Source organism: Ursus arctos, unplaced genomic scaffold, assembly GCF_023065955.2.
Source record: "Ursus arctos isolate Adak ecotype North America unplaced genomic scaffold, UrsArc2.0 scaffold_5, whole genome shotgun sequence".
NCBI classification, from domain to species: domain Eukaryota; kingdom Metazoa; phylum Chordata; class Mammalia; order Carnivora; family Ursidae; genus Ursus; species Ursus arctos.
In genome coordinates, this window is record NW_026623067.1 from 87,785,846 (window position 1) to 87,803,929 (window position 18,084).

Consider the following 18,084-nt stretch of genomic DNA (forward strand, 5'->3'; position numbering starts at 1 on the left):
CTTTCATATGTCCTGTACTTAGATTCATATGCATGGTTTTCTGAACCATTTGCGAGTAAGTTGGAGGCATCTTTTTCCTTTATCTTACAGTTCTTCATTGTGTATTTTCTAAGAAATAAGGATGTTTTCTTACATAACCAAAAGAAAGTTATCAAATCCAGAATGTTAGCCGCGGTACAATACTATAATCTAATTCATAGGCTATATTCAAATTGTCTCAATAGCATTTTTTTTTTTTTTAATGAAAGGTGCTTTTTTTCCTCGAAGTCTAGTGTCCAGCCATGGTCATGTGTTGCATTTAGTTATCACATCTCTTCAATCTCCTTTAATTTGGAACAGCTAGCTCCTCAGCCTTTTTAATTTCTTGACCTTGATATTTTTGAAGAATGCAGACCTTTGTGGTAGAAAGTCTTTTTGAGTGTGTCTGTTTCCTCATGATTAGCTTCAGGTTATTTCTCCTTCCTCCCTCCCTCCCTTCCTTCGTAACCTAACCTAAACCAGTCTACTTCTTTTGCTCAAATATCACTGTAGTAATGTTCTGTTGTCCTCAGTGCATCCTGTTGTCCCCCTGTCCTGATGTCCCCCTGTTCTAATGCTGGTGATACCAGCCTTGGTCAGTTGCTTAATTCGTGTCTGTTAAGTTTCTTTGCTATCCTGTTGCATTTTTCTTCTTTAATTAATAACTTATTTGTGGGAGACACATTGAGATTAGGTAAATATCCTATTCCTCATCAAACTTGCATGTTGTAGTTTTAGGATCCATTGATGGTTTTCTAATTCTGTCATTCCTTCTATAATTATTAGTTGGCATTCTACTGAAAGGAATACCTTTCCTTTTTATTTCCTTTATTTCCTATTTCTTTCTTTTTTATTTTCTTTTTATGTGGAGCTCATGGATCTCATGGCTTCTTATTTTATTCAGTCGGTTATAATCCAGTACTATCATTGTTTATTTTGATTCCCTGTCCCTCACAGATTTGGATAATGGAAGCCCCTACAGGCTGTCTCTTGAGTTATTTTAATATGTTCCCATGATTCTTTGACCGTTTCTTTACTTACGCTCTAAGGATATGTTCCAGGCCTATTTCAAGTCGGTGTCTTAAAGTACATTCTGCTCTCCCACATTTACATATTTTGTAGTTCCTTAACAGTGTAAAACCTGGCTCCCTTGTCTTAATTTGCTCAAAATTGGAATACATAAAAAGTAGTTCCAGAATTGTTAAACCATACCACCACAAAAAACCAAAAATACTAAATTGAGTTCAAGATTTCTTGGGCGCCTGGGTGGCTCAGTCAGATAAGTGGCTGCCTTCGGCTCAGGGTCCTATTCGAGTTCCACATCAGGCTCCCTGCTCAGTGGGGCGTCTCCTTCTCCCTCTACCCCTCCCCTGCTCGTGATCTCTTACTCCCTGTCTCTCTCTCTCTCTCTCAAATAAATAAATAAATAAATAAAATCTTTTAAAAAAGAGATTTCTTTACAGTTTTTAGAAGTGAATTACATATGTGAAATGCAAAAATATGTGGTCAGGTCTTTGAGTTTTGGCACATATTCTTGGTCCTGTGAGAGTTGTGACTTTCTCTCCTTAGTCTCCTTTGCTGGCTTCCCAGCTCTGTGTTCATCTTCAGGATTGTTCCACAGAGTTCTTCCCTCCCCTCTCTTTTCTGTTACTCTGTGTTACACCTATTTGCATGATATCCTGTGCAGTCAGGATCAAGATAAACTCATTTTTATAATCCTAGAACCTCTCATAGTCTAGGTATATGGAAATGCTAAACAGGTGTTTGAAAAAAAATGCACATATAATACTACTTATGTAGATTTGTAGAGGTTGTATGTACAAGTTTGCTTTTGAGTATCCCGAATAAATAAAAGGTCAGATTTGTATAATGCTGGATGACTAGTCTTCTTTCATTAATTCCGATCTTTACATTTATTATGTTTATTTTTTACATTGTACCTTGTGTGAAATTGAGCTATATCTTTATTCGATGGCTCTTATAATTGCTGTGAGTCAGCGGTGAAAAATTCCATTAATCCTTTCTGGGTAGAGAGAAAGTACCAGCATTTTCTTATATTATAATTATATTTCATTAAGATTTAATGAAGTATGGTACAGTTATTTTGGCCAGTTCTGCTACTGTATAAAAAGATGCTTTGGAGCTGTTGTGAGGTATGAAAGGCAGCCTGAAAATTCCTTAACATTGGGATTGAGGAGTACAGGTTGAAATAAGTTAGCTTACTTTTCTTTATTACATAGCAGCAGTTGCTGGGTTATCCAACTCAAAGAAAAACAAGACTGTGAGGTCTTAGAAGGCAGGGGGCTTGGTCCTATTTGTTTCTCTAGCTCCATTAAGTGGCAGTAGCTTTCTAGTACGTGTAAGATGGCAGAGTCTTTACTTCAGCTCCAGTTGACGAACCTCCATCGCCGTTTCGCTGCCTGGGAGGACATGGCAGCGGCAGCATCCTCCGTCTGGGAGCCCTGCTGGGAGTGTGTGCTAAAGGGTAATGCTGGGGAGATGCTTTGTCCTCAAACCCAGAATACCATAAAACTCTGATCACTCTGAATGGGTTGTGACTGCTTTTCAGTTCATTATCAATTTAAAAAAATAACACTTGTTTTCTTTATCAACAGGAGTGAAACCTCGGTCTGGTTGGGCCATTGATCCTTTTGGACATTCACCAACAATGGCTTATCTCCTCAAACGTGCTGGATTTTCTCACATGCTTATTCAGAGAGTTCATTATGCAGTTAAAAAACATTTTGCATTGCATAAAACGCTGGAATTTTATTGGAGACAGAATTGGGGTATGTAGGGTTTGATGAAAGTGGAAGATCTCACTTGACCTAGATGTTATTTCATAAGGGTTATGAACTCCTGTAGTTACGGGTTTTATTCAGAGTGTCAGTCTTGAAAATTAGGTTGCTTCAAGATACACAGTCTTACAATTTTTTTCCTGGTGTATTTGTGTTCAGATTCTCTTAAGCAGTGGTGAGGATATTTATCTATAGAACATTGTGGATTCTTTTTTATGCCTAAAGGAAGTAAATAAATGTAAGGAATTAGTCTTTTGCAAATAATGCTTTCACTTGCTTCTGTTTTGAAAAGGGCGTGTTTTATCACAAAGTTGAACATGTGGTAGAACTTCTATCCACTCATTTATTTCATGTTCAGCCTGTATTTCCTCCTTCTGTCTTTCTGTCTTTGTATCTACTGAGAATTGCCTTTTAAAACCTTAATCCTATCCTCCTGGAACAGCCCTCCTATTACCTGTACTGCTTGTTTTCACGCTGTATTCTGTGGGCGCACAGGTGTTCCAAGGTCATACTTCTCCAGCTCTTTGCTTGGGGGTGGGGAGGAGACAAGATTTAGGCTTCTTGAGAGGTTTTTGCCTTTCCCAACCCCCATTTAATTCAGAATACCATATTACTTCTTGTTCTTTATTGAGTTCTTATTATGGGCCATGCATTGTATTGTAAGCTTTATATCTGCTCTCTCACTAGTCTTTATCCTTTAACTTTGGTTCTCTTATTTTCCCTTTTAATGGTGAAGAAATTGATGCTTGGAGCTGTGAAGCCATTTGCCAAAAGTCATACAGGTAGTAGGTACAGAGGCGAGATCTGAATCCAGCTTTGTACTAAAGAAACCCGGGCTTTTAAGCCGCTGGCATTCACTGCTGTCCCAGTACTGGGTTCTCAGTAAGATTTCATCTGCAAAAAGGATTTTGTTGCTAAAACAATATTCAGAAATTACTGCACTGCATCATACTTGCTTTCCTTTGTAAGTTAGATCCCCCCTTCAGTGTTTTCAAAAAATCATTTGCAAATCTAGACAGTAACTTCCTTATACATACTACTGTTTTTTCAATAAGGAAAGAAATTAACTATATAATTTTTTATTCTGGAAAATAAAACCTGTAAAGGAAACAAGATCTTGTAGGGGGTTATATCCTGTATACTTTGATCAAATGTAAAGGAACATATTAATTAAAACAAAAAAAGGATTGTTAATTTGAAGAGGCCCTACTTACACTATTGCCTACATTCAGATTGCCCATAAATATCAATCAGCAAGAAATTACTAAGTACTTTTATGTACTTAATACCATGCTTAGAAGAAATATAGAGAATTTCCCTGCCTATCAGGAAATTACCATCTTAATTTGATAAAAGACAAGACCAGCGGCAGCAGATGAGCTAAATGTGTAAATGAGCTGCTAAATAGTACAGCGGGAAGCAAAGGAGTGGGGCTATTTAGTGTGTCTTTGATCTACAAGAGAAGGGAAGAAAAGTTGCCACCCAGGGCCTCTGTGTAGATAGCAAACATTAGTGACCAGCATCCATGATGTCACACTCGACTGTGATTCAGGGAAGCAACCCACAGCACAGAAATATACAAATTACAATAGCTTTAAAATTTGGAAAAGAGCTGGTAATTACTTTAACTAAATGGAGTATGAGATAGAACTGGAATATTTTAGCACTTACCAGATAGATTTGAACATGTTGCTTCAAAATTATGTTTTGGAACTCATTTGAGCTTCTTTGTGTGTTCTGGTTCTTAATGAAGCCGTTATTTTCATTTTTTAAAACGTGTGTGTGGCTTTTTGTTTTCTTTGTTGTTGTTGTGTCTGTCTTTGTCATAAAAGCAGTACATAGCCCAGTGCTGAAAAGTAGAAATCCACACCTGAATAAAGGGGGAGAGGTATTTACGGGCAGGAGCCTACAAAGGTAACCATTTTTAACCCCTGGTTAAGTCCTCCATCACTGGGTGGTAGGCTTCTGACCTTTCAAGGGCAGTGATAACACTTGCTGGCGTTGAGGATTTCATGAAAAACAGTTCTGCATCAGGAACCAGTGCTCGCTTTCTGTATATTTTTTGTTTGCTTTGTTTTTTGTTTGTTGTGGGGTTTTTTGTTGTTTTTTTGTTTTGTTTGGGGGGGGTGGTTTGAGAAGTACTTTCACTTGTCCTGTGCTGCTTTCTTGGTGAAAAGTGCCAGTGGCTCTTTACTGGTGAACATTGGGGAGACTCTGTGAACTCTTCCGGTGGCCCTTTCTTCTCCTCACAGCAAGAAATAGATAGGAATTTGCCCAGCATTCTCACAAGCCTCCCTGCCTTCTTCCTTTCCTCCTTTATTCTCATTCTCTCTTCTTCCCTCCCTTCTTCTGCATCTAGTGTCATGGTCTTCCTCAGTGTGTCCCGTTACTGATGTGGGGACAGATATGGCAAGGAGCTGGCAGCCAGGGATGGACACAGCCCATAATTTTGGGTGAGCCAGTGATAACTTGGCTTCTGTTGGGTTTGTATCTTTCCAGGCCAGCAGTCACTGGTTCGTGATGGGTCTCTGCTCAGTTTAGATGGAAGAGGTAGAGAGAGACCGAGATGTGAGTCTCTTCCTTGAGGCTGGTGGTCGTTAAATGCCGCTGGAGTCTGTGTATGAGTAGTTAAGTGGGTTGTGGATTTAGGGTGGAGCTTGCATTACATATGTAGAAAGTACTGCCATCTTGAACAGTTTGGGGAAAACACAGTTTGTAAATCTGGGTTTGTCTGTTGGCTCTTTATTTTAGATCTGGAATCTGGCACAGATATTTTTTGCCACATGATGCCCTTCTACAGCTATGACATCCCTCATACGTGCGGACCTGATCCTAAAATATGCTGCCAGTTTGATTTTAAACGGCTTCCCGGAGGCAGATTCGGTTGTCCCTGGGGAGTCCCCCCAGAAACAATACATCTTGGAAATGTCCAAAAGAGGTATGAAAATACGCATTTTGTTAAGGCGGCATCTCGGACAAAGCCCCAGCTCAGCTGCTCTTTGCTGAAGGGTTCAGTAGCCAGCATTATCCATGCTCAGGGTAATTATTCAGCCAGATCTAAAGCAACTTAAAAATGTCAGAGCTTCGACTGTGCCTTTTATGTGTTATAACTTAATGAAAAATGAACAACAGTTGATCACTATATTTGGAGAACCTATAACACTCTGTTATTACCCTCTCCTTTGCCCTCATTATGAAAGCCTTCTGCTGCGTTTGGTTGATCTCACATACTTTCGTTGATAATAAAACTTCTGGTCTCTATTGTATACATTGGTAAGAAAAGCAACCCAACTGCAAAAATACGTTTACTGAAATGGCACACATAAAGAGTATAATTATCTGTTCTTTTAATAACAATTTCAATAATAGTGGATGCTGCCCAGCTCTGATGAATACACTTTTTCGATCTTTCTGATTTTTTTGACTTACAGACAATTTTTAATTAGGAATATTTATACTTAAGGATATTTACTTAAATAAAAAAGGAATGAATCATTTTTAAGAAGAAAATTATGCTCATGATGGAAGCATCTCATTATACTAAGTTACCTATACTTCTCATTTGCATGCTTTTAAAGTTTAATTTCTTCACTTAAAAATTACTGGTGTATAATGCCTTTAAATAAAACATTGTATTGCAATATAAACCCACTCACCTCTGGCAGAAAAATGATACAGGCTTTTATTTTTTTAGATAGATTGTGTTATTTATTATCCACATGAGGAGATTTTTGAGAATGAGATGGGGAACTATAAACAGTTAAACTAGGATGACAGCCATAAATTTTGTAAACTACAACATTCATTAACTCTATTTTTAAGACTTTAAAATTTCTGGTTTCCGAAAACCTGCACTGCCTAGGTTCTTGTACATGTTATCCTTAAAAATTTTTCAATAACATGATGGTAACACGAATGTAGGCATACTTTTAAACTCATTGTATTATTGTGTACATTAATTGTGTAACAATAATTATGTGCACTTTTTTTTTGCCATTTGTAAGTTTGATGGTTTCAGGGAACTCCACACTCATGTGACTTGCTAAGAAGAAGCTAGGCCTCCTGCCTTCCACAGGAGAGTTAAAATGGGCAAGGGTGAGGCAGGTCAGCAGTTATCAAGCACGGCTGCCCAAATCACCCAAGGAGCGTTCGAAAAATCTCCAGCCCAACAAAATGAGAATAGTGTGCCAGCATAGTCACCCCCCAGGTGGTTGCAAAGCACAGTGATAAAGCCTTTTAAAGTAAGATCTTTGCACTGTGCACTATCAAGTCTATTTATTTTAAAAATTGCTCCTTAAAAACAATGTGTGGAGAAGGTGAGATTGAGCCTCTCTGCCTTGTCAGTCCTTGTGGCCATAAAATATTCCATTGTGAGCCTCTCACTGTGGCACATGCAAAAGTATTTTAACATGGCAGCCTTCTTGAAGCCATAGATCCTTTCTAGCAAATCTGACTTTTATAGTTGTTTTGAAAAACTATCCAAGATTAGGGATCAACCTGGTTTCATTTTATTGGTTCCTGCACAGTGAAGATCAGTGAGGAGGAGTGAATAGTGTGCTTTCTGGGGTTAGGTTAGGCAGAGGAGAAGAACCCAGTTAGGCAGCGTAAGATGTTCTGTAGAGCAGGGGGTCAGAGATAGGGAATTTCTTTGAAGGTAGCCAAATGCTTCATCTGGGGACTCCCAGTGCACCAAAGACCTTGTGAGGCCCCTCTTTTTCTTTCTTGGTGGTGCTGAGAGTACCTGTATAAAGTGCATTATTGGGAAAAAAGCTATTTTGTGTAATCCTTTTGCTGTGTCCCATCGACACTTCAAAGATTGCCCCCCAGGAATATATCTTGTGCTCAGTCCGTTCCAGTGATTCTGCAAGTGGTTTCCAGGGACCTGGGGACATAGAGATAAAAGAATCTATTTAAAACTTACTTAGATTTTTTAAAAACTTCTTATAAGTCTTGAAATCTTAATTCTACTGGTGACTTCACATCCAGATATCACCTTCCTTTTTACTTTGTGATGAATGAAGATCAAACGCAGGCGTTCCAGCTTGGTGGCACCTGATTTTTAATACCCTAAAGAAAATGAGATTTAACCATAACGTACAGGTGATAAAATTGGTACTGTTTAGTTCTGTACGTTCCTCTACTTTGCAAATAAAGAATTACCATTCTTTATCAAGTTGCGTTTTTGTTCTCATACATTTTACATATGATGGTGATTTACATGTGGCATGATACAGGATGTTCTAGGGAATTGTTTTTTCTTGGTTCTAGTGAAGTTGACATTTCTAACCTGGTAGAAGTGAACAGCAAGTGGCTGCTGCCCTTCTTCAGATGTGCTGTTGGTCAGTTGATTTGGCATTCGTGTTCCGTATATTAGTAAATATCCGCTCTCTACCAGGTCGGATAGATTGGCCTCTTGGCTTTCCCGGTGTTGACACCTTCTGAGCAGGAGCTCGGGGGTTAGGACGGGTGCCGAATGGAAAAGTCACGTTGAATGTCTGTGATTTCTTTCCTCTTACGTGTCTTACGTATATACACACAAGATATGGAGTATCTGGTAGTAAACCTTGGCGTTCATTTAAAGGAGCGTTTATCCTCTGCTGTGCTGGTTGCCTAGGGGATCTGATTGGGTGCTCAGTCACAGTATATCTTCTATCTGTGATTTATAGGTTTGGTTTTTTTCTCTTTTTCATTTTTCTCTTATTAATCTCATTAAATGAGTGTTTTTAAATTATAAGTAATCTAAGATTATTTTGGTAAGTGTGGAATATTAGTAAATTATTAGTAAAAATTAAGTACTCTACTGAATGCTAATCTCAGAAAACTATGTTTTGTAAAAATATTATGGTTATATTTTGCTCGCCAAGTTATTTAATTTTGCTAATAATTTAATATTAGCAAGGCGATTTCAGAGACTATCGGTATAAAAAGATCACGTGAGATTCTAAGTTTAGTTAAATGTTTTTAATTCTATAAAATACTTCTTTCCATTATTATGTTCTTTGAGTTTCTTTCGTAAGTTTTATATTGTGAATTGGAACTTACTTCTCAATAATCCTTGAAATGAAAATTGGAATACTGGGTAAAAAGCACATTAGTCATTTATCACTAATTTCTTAAGCTTGGCATTGCAAACATAGAGAATTACTCTGAGTTCATCTGCTTATTTAATTTCATTTTTGTAAGCCATTCCTCTTAAAATAGTTTGTATTCCTAGACGTCCTCAAATGGTGCCCCAGTTCAGCATTCAGCAGTTCAACCCCAGAGGTTTTCTGCAGAATATTAGAATATGAAATATAAAAGCACATCAGCACATTTAGTATTTAGCTGACCTTTGGAGTCGCGGGTTAGATCTGAGGGAAGTAGAAACCAAAAAAGCTAATTCAACTCCAAAGCTTTATCCGTTGATCAGTACTGAGAAGGACACTGACAGATATCCAGTTTATTGACGGCAGGTGTTAAGTGAGTTGTTTTTATTCCTTTTGAAGAGAAAATCAGGTTCTATAATTGGTTTCATTCAAACTATTACTTTTTTTATGTTTAATCAGGCAAGTTTAGATCAAATTAGAGAAAGGGATCTTAAGTCAAAGACAACTTCAAAGTTTATATAGATGAGAAATCCTTTTTGTCTTGTTGGACTCAATTGTTTTAAAACACGGGCAGTCTGGGATCCAGTGTCTGTGGCGGGGCTTCAGGAGGCCGTTGATGTTCCCAGTAACTATATGTCAAAGTTGGTTTGTGACTTTATTTCTCTAAGGATAATCCGCTGGAAAACTGGATTTTTCTCTCTTGTAAGAATTTATGAATATACTTTTTTAAGATATAGTTATCCATTTGAGAGAGAGAGAGCAGAGGGAGAGGCAGACGGAGAGGGAGTGAGAGTCCCAAGCAGACTGCGTTGAGCACAGGACCCAATGCAGGGCTTGATCTCATGACCCTGAGACCATGACTGGAGCTGAAACCAAGAGTCTGGATGCTCAACCAACTATGCCACCCAGGCGCCCCAGAATTTATGAATGTTGTAAATGGATGATGAAAATTACTATAGTAGTTTTTTATTTTTATTTATTTTTTTTATTTTTTTAAAGATTTTATTTATTTATTTGACAGAGATAGAGACAGCCAGAGAGAGAGGGAACACAAGCAGGGGGAGTGGGAGAGGAAGAAGCAGGCTCATAGCAGAGGAGCCTGATGTGGGGCTCGATCCCAGAACGCCGGGATCACGCCCTGAGCCGAAGGCAGGCGCTTAACCGCTGTGCCACCCAGGCGCCCCACTATAGTAGTTTTTAAAAAATCTTCCTTATAAATCATACTAACCTAGAATACAGGTAAACTATACAACAATTTCTTTTAACATAATACACTTTTTAATGAGATCCCCCTTGTCCTTTTCTTAATACTATTATTATTTTCTCTTTTTCTTTTGTAGGGCTGAGATGCTTTTAGATCAGTACCGAAAGAAGTCAAAGCTCTTCCGTACTACAGTTGTCCTGGCCCCACTAGGAGATGATTTTCGCTACTGTGAACGCACAGAATGGGATCATCAGTTTAAGAATTACCAGCTGCTTTTTGATTATATGAATTCTCATCCTGAGTATAATGTCAAGGTAATTTGAAAATATTTAATTATGATACTGTATTTGAAGTTGAGCCTTCATTATTAAATGAGGCTACAATACGGGGCCTTAGTTCCTTTGTCCCACATCCCAATATTTCCTAGAATGTGTAGTCCTTTTGGAAGAGTATAGTTCTTAAAGAGGAAAAATATCTAGTACTATAGTTGCATTTCTGAAGCTGTCCCTTTCCTCCCATTAAAGAGACGTTACTTTTAGATAGCTGTAAACATGCACCTACTAAGTTGTGATTTTCATTTTTCAGTGATGTCCTGTTTTTGTACCAGCATCGAAAGTTTGTTTCTCTCTGACGGTTGCACCCTTGTGATTCAGTCGTGTGACTGGCAGATGCAGATGAACATGTCATGAATTTTGCAATGAATGTCTTGTGTCCAGAGAATACATTAACATTTTTCTTAGTTGAGAAAACTTCCAAAATTAATCATTTGCGTGTAGTTCTTCCTCTTTTTTACCCCCCTTTTAGAAAATTTCTAACATACCCTAAAGTTTTGAGAACAACTTAAGTACCCTTCCCCTGACCCCCGCCTCTCCATATCCACAGCTCAGCTACCACATTGATCAACTCAAGGACAGTCCTCAGTGTCCTCTCTCACCCTCTCCCAGGATTACTTTGGAGGAAATAGTAGTTATGTGGTTCTGTAACCATTTCAGTATGTATCTAAACGATAAGGGCTCTGTTTAAAAGTGCAGTCATAATGCCATTATTACATCTAAAAAATTAACAATAATTCAGTATCATCATATATCTGGGTAGATTCAAATTTTCCTGATCACATACAGGCATTTTTTTTTTTTTTTTGGCAGATGTTTCTTGAGTCAGGATTCAAAGAAGAGTCATATTAGACCCTTTGTGAGAAAATTACCCAACGTGTTTATTATTTTCACATGCTAACCTATGAGACAGTAGAATATCTGTGGAAATACTATGGAAAGGAAGCAATGTTACTGTTTAGGAAATTAGAAAGCTGATAATAGGCCACATTTTATGTAGGGAGAATTCAAGTTTATTAAGTAAATATAAATACTATCAAATAGATAAATAAACTTAAATAGAATGCCAAGTGTATTCAGGATACTTAAACAACTGAATTTCTACCAGATTATGAACTCAGCGCATCAGGTCTGTGTTTATTTTATTTCATTTTTTTTAATGATTTTTTATTATATTATGTTAGTCACCGTACAGTACATCCCCGGTTTCCGATGTAAGGCTCGATGATTGATTAGTTGTGTATAACACCCAGTGCACCATGCAATACGTGCCCTCCTTACTACCCATCACCAGTCTATCCCATTCCCCCACCCCCCTCCCCTGTGAGGCCCTCAGTTTGTTTCTCATAGTCCATAGTCTCTCATGTTTCATTCCCCCTTCTGATTACCCCCCCTTTCTTTATCCCTTTCTTCCCCTACCGATCATCCTAGTTCTTATATTCCGTAGATGAGAGAAATCATATGATAGTTGTCTTTCTCTGCTTGACTTATTTCACTTAGCATTATCTCCTCCAGTGCCGTCCATGTTGTAGCAAATGTTGAGAACTCATTCTTTCTGATAGCTGAGTAATACGCCATTGTATATATGGACCACAACTTCTTAATCCAGTCATCTGTTGAAGGGCGTCTCGGCTCCTTCCACGATTTAGGTATTGTGGACATTGCTGCTATGAACATTGGGGTGCATGTGGCCCTTCTCTTCACTACGTCTGTATTTTTGGGGTAAATACCCAGTAGTGCAATGGCTGGATCATAGGGTAGCTCAATTTTTAACTTTTTAAGGGACCTCCACACTGTTTTCCAGAGTGGCTGTACCAACTTGCATTCCCACCAACAATGTAGGAGGGATCCCCTTTCTCCACATCCTCTCCAACAATTGTTGTTTCTTGCCTTGTCTATTTTTGCCATTCTAACTGGCGTAAGGTGGTATCTCAGTGTGGTTTTGATTTGAATTTCCTTGATGGCTAATGATTTTGAACATTTTTTCATGTGTCTGTTAGCCATTTGTATGTCTTCATTGGAAAAGTGTCTGTTCATATCTTCTGCCCATTTTTTGATTTGTTTATTTGTTTCTCGTGTATTGAGTTTGAGAAGTTCTTTGTAGATCTTGGATACCAGTCCTTTATCTGTAGTGTCATTTGCAAATATCTTCTCCCATTCCGTGGGCTGCCTCTTAGTTTTTCTGACTGTTTCCTTGGCTGTGCAGAAACTTTTAATCTTGATGAAGTCCCATAAATTCATTTTATCTTTTGTTTCTCTTGCCTTTGGGGATGTGTCATGAAAAAGGTTGCTTTGGCTGATGTCGTAGAGGTTGCTGCCTATGTTCTCCTCTAGAATTTTGATGGATTCTTGTCTCACATCGAGGTCTTTCATCCATTTGGAGTTTATTTTTGTGTATGGTGTGGGAGAGTGGTCAAGTTTCATTCTTTTGCATGTAGCTGTCCAATTTTCCCAGCACCATTTATTGAAGAGACTGTCTTTTTCCCACCGGATGTTTTTTCCTGCTTTATCAAATGTTAGTTGCCCAAAGAGCCGAGGGTCCATTTCTGGGCTCTCTATTCTGTTCCATTGGTCTATGTGTCTGTTTTTGTGCCAGTACCACGCTGTCTTTGTGATCACAGCTTTGTAGTACAGCCCGAAATCCGGCATTGTGATGCCCCCAGCTTTGTTTTTCCTTTTCAACAGTTCCTTGGAGATTCGGGGCCTTTTCTGTTTCCATACAAATTTAAGGACTATTTGTTCCAGTTCTTTGAAAAATGTCCTCGGTATTTTGATCGGGATAGCACTGAAAGTGTAGATTACTCTGGGTAGCATGGACATTTTAACTATGTTAATTCTTCCGATCCATGAGCATGGAATATCTTTCCATCTTTTTATGTCTTCCTCAATGTCTTTCAAGAGTGATTTATAGTTTCTAGAATATAGGTCCTTTACGTCTCTGGTTAAGTTAATTCCAGGGTAACGTATGCTTTTTGGTGCTATTGTAAATGGGATGGATTCCCTAATTTCTCTTTCTTCGGTCTCGTTATTCGTGTATAGAAATGCAACTGATTTCTGAGCATTGATTTTGTATCCCGCCACGTTACTGAATTGCTCTATAACTTCTAATAGTTTGGGAGTGGCTTCTTTTGGGTTTTCCATATAGAGTATCATGTCATCTGCGAAGAGAGACATTTTGACTTCTTCTTTGCCGATTTGAATACCTTTGATCCCTTTTTGTCGTCTGATCGCTGTTGCAAGGACTTCTAGTGCTATGTTGAATAATAGTGGCGAGAGTGGGCATCCTTGTCGAGTTCCTGATCTTAAGGGAAAGGCTTCCAGCTTTTCCCCATTGAGAATAATATTTGCAGTAGGCTTTTCGTAGATGGCTTTTATGAGATTGAGAAATGTACCTTCTATTCCTACACTCTGAAGGGTTTTAATCAGGAAAGGATTCTGTATTTTGTCAAATGCTTTTTTGGCATCGATTGAGAGGATCATATGGTTCCTGAGTCTTTTCTTGTTGATATGATGTATCACGCTGATTGATTTGCGAATATTGAACCACGCTTGCATCCCAGGTATGAATCCCACTTGATCGTGACGGATAATCCTTTTAATGTACTGTTGGATTCTATTAGCAAGTATCTTGTTGAGGATTTTGGCATCCATATTCATTAGGGAGATCGGTCTGTAATTCTCCTTTTGAGGGGGTCTTTGCCTGGTTTGGGGATCAAGGTAATATTGGCCTCATAGAATGAGTTTGGTAGCTTTCCTTCTGTTTCTATTTTTTGAAATAGCTTTAGGAGAATAGGTATTATTTCTTCTTTGAATGTTTGGTAGAATTCCCCAGGAAAACCGTCCGGGCCTGGAGTTTTGTTATTTGGAAGGTTGTTTATCACTGACTCAATTTCTTCATAATTAATTGGCCTGTTTAAGAAATCAATTTCTTCCGGTTTCAATCTTGGTAGTTTATAGGTTTCCAGGAAGGATTCCATCTCTTCCAGATTGCTTAGTTTACTGGCATATAGCTGTTGATAAAAATTTCTAATAATCCTTCCAATTTCAATGGTGTTCGTCGTGACCTCTCCCTTTTCATTCATAATTTTAATAATCTGGGTCCTTTCTCTTTTCTTTTGGATAAGTGTTGCCAGTGGTCTGTCAATTTTATTGATTCTCTCAAAGAACCAGCTTCTAGTCCTGTTGATCTGCTCTACTGTACTTCTGGTTTCTGCTTGATTGATTTCAGCTCTAATTTTGGTCAACTGCTTCCTCGTGAGTGGATTAGGCCTGTCCCTCTGTTGCTGTTCCAGCTTCTTGAGGTGAGAATATAAAAACTGCATTTTAGATTTTTCTATTCTTTTGAGTGAGGCTTGGATGGCTATGTATTTCCCCCTTAGGACTGCCTTTGCAGTATCCCATAGTTTTTGGACCATTCTGTTTTCATTCTCGTTGGTCTCCTATTTCCTTCTTTGCCCGGTAGGGCAATTTTTAAAGTAACTTTAATAATTGAAGTATCACTTACATAGGAGATGTGCACAAACCGTTAAATGTACAGAGAATTTTTTGAGTTAAAAAACCTCATGTAACTGCTGTCCAGTTTAAGACAGAACATTTTTGGCATCCCAAAAGAGTCCTTCAGAGCATTGCCAAATCTCACAAAAGTAACCCTATTTTCCCTTCTGTCATCATGATTAGTGTCGTTTCTTTGGAAATGATATAAGAGGGGAATCTTCAGTATGTGTTACTTTGTGTCTGGCTTTCCTTGCTCCAAGTTATATTTGCAAGATTCATCTGTGTTGTTGCATGTAGCAGTATATTCATTTTTTTAAAGATTTTATTTATTTATTTTGGGGGGGAAGTGCGAGCGGGGGGAGGGGCAGAGGGAGAGGAAAGAGAGACTCTCAAGCCAACTGCGCGCTGAGTGCAGAGCCGAACGTGCAGCTCAGTCTCACGACCCCGAGATCATGACCTGAGCCAAAATCAAGAGTTGGATGCTTAACCAGCTGAGCCACCCTGGTGCCCCACAGTATATTCATTTTTAATGCTGTATATTATCTTCAGTATCCATTTGATAAATATGCCACAATTTGTCCATTGTATTATTGATGGACACTTGGGTTATTTCCAGTTTTTATCTATTACAGATAAAGCCATTTTGAATATTTTGTGCATGGTTTTATATACATGTATGTGAATTTATGTGGGTATAAAATGGGATGGAGATTTTGGTCATATGCACATGTTCAACTTCAGTAGATATTGCCAAACGGTATCCCAAAATAAATGCACTAGTCATTGCATTGTATGACAATTTCAGTTGCTGTACTTCCTTACTCAAATTTTTTATTGTTAGGATTTTTTTTTGTCTTTATATTTTTATTATCGATGTGATGGTTTTATTCTATATTTCCCTGGTAGTTAATGAGTTGAACCTCTTTTCATAAGTTTATTGCCTTTTAGGTTATCCTCTATTGTGAAGAGACTATTTAAATCTTTTGATGACTTTTCCTTAAATTGGGTTGTCTGTCTTTTTGTGCCATTTATAGCTCTTTTATATATTTTGGTTTGAGTCTTTCTTCAGATAAAAGTTATGCAAATATTGTCTCCCACTATGTAAGCCTGTTTCTTAATTTCTTTCTTAATGCTATCTTTTGATAAATGGAAATTCTTCATTTTAATTAAATCTAATATAACAGTATTTTCCTTTATGGTTAGTGCTGTCGTATTCTGCTTAAGAGATTTTTGTTTCTACCCCATAGTTGTGAAAATACACTTCTCATGAAGCTGTCATCCAGAAGCTTTATTGTTTTACCTTCAATATTTAGGTCTGTAATCTATTTGGAATTGATTTTTTTGTGTGAATTGTATTCAGATAGGGATCAAGTTACATATTTGCCCATATGGATATCTACCACCATTTATTGAAAAGACCAGTTTGCCCACTTACTGCAGCATCATCTTTGTCATTAATTATGAGTAAAACTATTTGTGTGGATCTTATATAGACTCTATTCAATTTTGTCTCTTTGATTAATCTCATACTGTCTTAATTACTATAGTTTTAGAATAGATCTTAATGTCTAATAGCTTAAGTCTTCTAATTTTGTTTTCCTTCTCAAGATTGCATTGGTTTTCTTTATAGTTCTGTATAGGCTTAGGATCAACTTTTAAATTCCTACCAAAAAAAAAAAAAAAAGAAATAGTTGGAATTTTGATTGGGATTGCAATGAACCTATAGATCAATTTGAGTATAATTAACTTCTTTACAAATATTAGGCCATCCATGAACATGGTATATTCCATGTATAAAAATACAGTTGACATTTGCATTCTAACCTTGTACCTAGTAACCTTCATGCATTTCCTTTCTTTCTGGAATTTTTGTCACTCAAGTGTTGGCTGCTTGGATTGCCTTTAGATATCTTCAAACAAAAGCTTTTTTTCCCCTCTCTGTTGTTTATCTAGTTACATCCATTCTCTGTAGAATGTTTGAAGTTATTTTGTCCAAGCCATATGGTTCAGTTTATTATTATTTTCTTTTAATGAAAGGAAAAACAAAAGTAAGCAATTGAATTTAGATGGCTAAATGACACTGTACCAGCCGAGACAGTCAGTTTGCTATTGGTCATCACTTATTTAACAATTTAGGTACTTTTTCTCATATGTTGTTCTGATAGAGAAGTTTGATTATGTTTAAGATTAAGGTTATGTGAAACATATAATTTGTTGCCTTTTAAAGTAAGAAACATTTACCTTTTTTTTGATTATTTGGAATATGTACTTTATTTGAGCTACCAAGAGACTGTCAAAAAATTTACTCTTAAATAATTTCTTTGGAAGCTACTCTAGCATAGATACAGGATTGTATGTCAGTCCTATGAGATTGAATTAAGTTTGTGAGATCAGTTACATAAACTTTGCCCTGGGAAATTGCCTTGAAGGAAATATTTTCACCTTGGCTAATACCAAAAAATAATTAAAATATTTTAAAAAGGTATACTTTGTTGTTAATATTAGCTCTGTAGCATGCCGCAGTTTCCTAAAATCTGAAACTGAAGAGGATTTTGTTATCTCACATCACAGAAATCCCTTTTTATATAGATGAGAAAGTGAGGCTCAGAAATTTAGATTGTTGAATATTTTGATACTTTTATCAGTATATTTCCCTGAGCTTATCTGTACCTACTGGGCCTCAAGTTAATGCTGTATTTCTTTGTATTGGTGACCCTCATGGTTAAATACACACACTTACATTCTGCTTCTTAGAATGTGTTAAGTGAGTAATAAATAACTTAATTTTTGAGTACTTACTATTTCCTATTAACTTTTTTTTTTTTTTAGACAGAGAGCGCACATGGGGTGGGGAGGAATGGGAAGAGGGAGAGAGAATTTTTTTTTTTTTTTTAAGATTTTATTTATTTATTTGACAGAGATAGAGACAGCCAGCGAGAGAGGGAACACAAGCAGGGGGAGTGGGAGAGGAAGAAGCAGGCTCATAGCGGAGGAGCCTGATGTGGGGCTCGATCCCAGAACGCCGGGATCACGCCCTGAGCCGAAGGCAGACGCTTAACCGCTGTGCCACCCAGGTGCCCCAGGGAGAGAGAATCTTAAGTGGACTCCATGCCCAACACAGAGCCCAGTGCAGGGCTTGATCTTATGACCCC

The 18,084-nt window shown here is 37.7% G+C and overlaps 1 protein-coding gene across 2 annotated transcripts in view; it reads left to right on the plus strand.

Moving 5' to 3' along the window:
- MAN2A1 (mannosidase alpha class 2A member 1) overlaps positions 1–18,084 on the plus strand; it is a 170,584-nt gene that overhangs the window by 68,684 nt on the left and 83,816 nt on the right. For both annotated transcript variants that reach the window (XM_026498478.4, XM_044383966.3), the window contains exons 6-8: positions 2,634–2,807; positions 5,568–5,754; positions 10,243–10,420. In XM_026498478.4, coding sequence (XP_026354263.1) covers positions 2,634–2,807; positions 5,568–5,754; positions 10,243–10,420 — 539 coding nt within the window. The remainder of the gene's footprint in view (positions 1–2,633; positions 2,808–5,567; positions 5,755–10,242; positions 10,421–18,084) is intronic.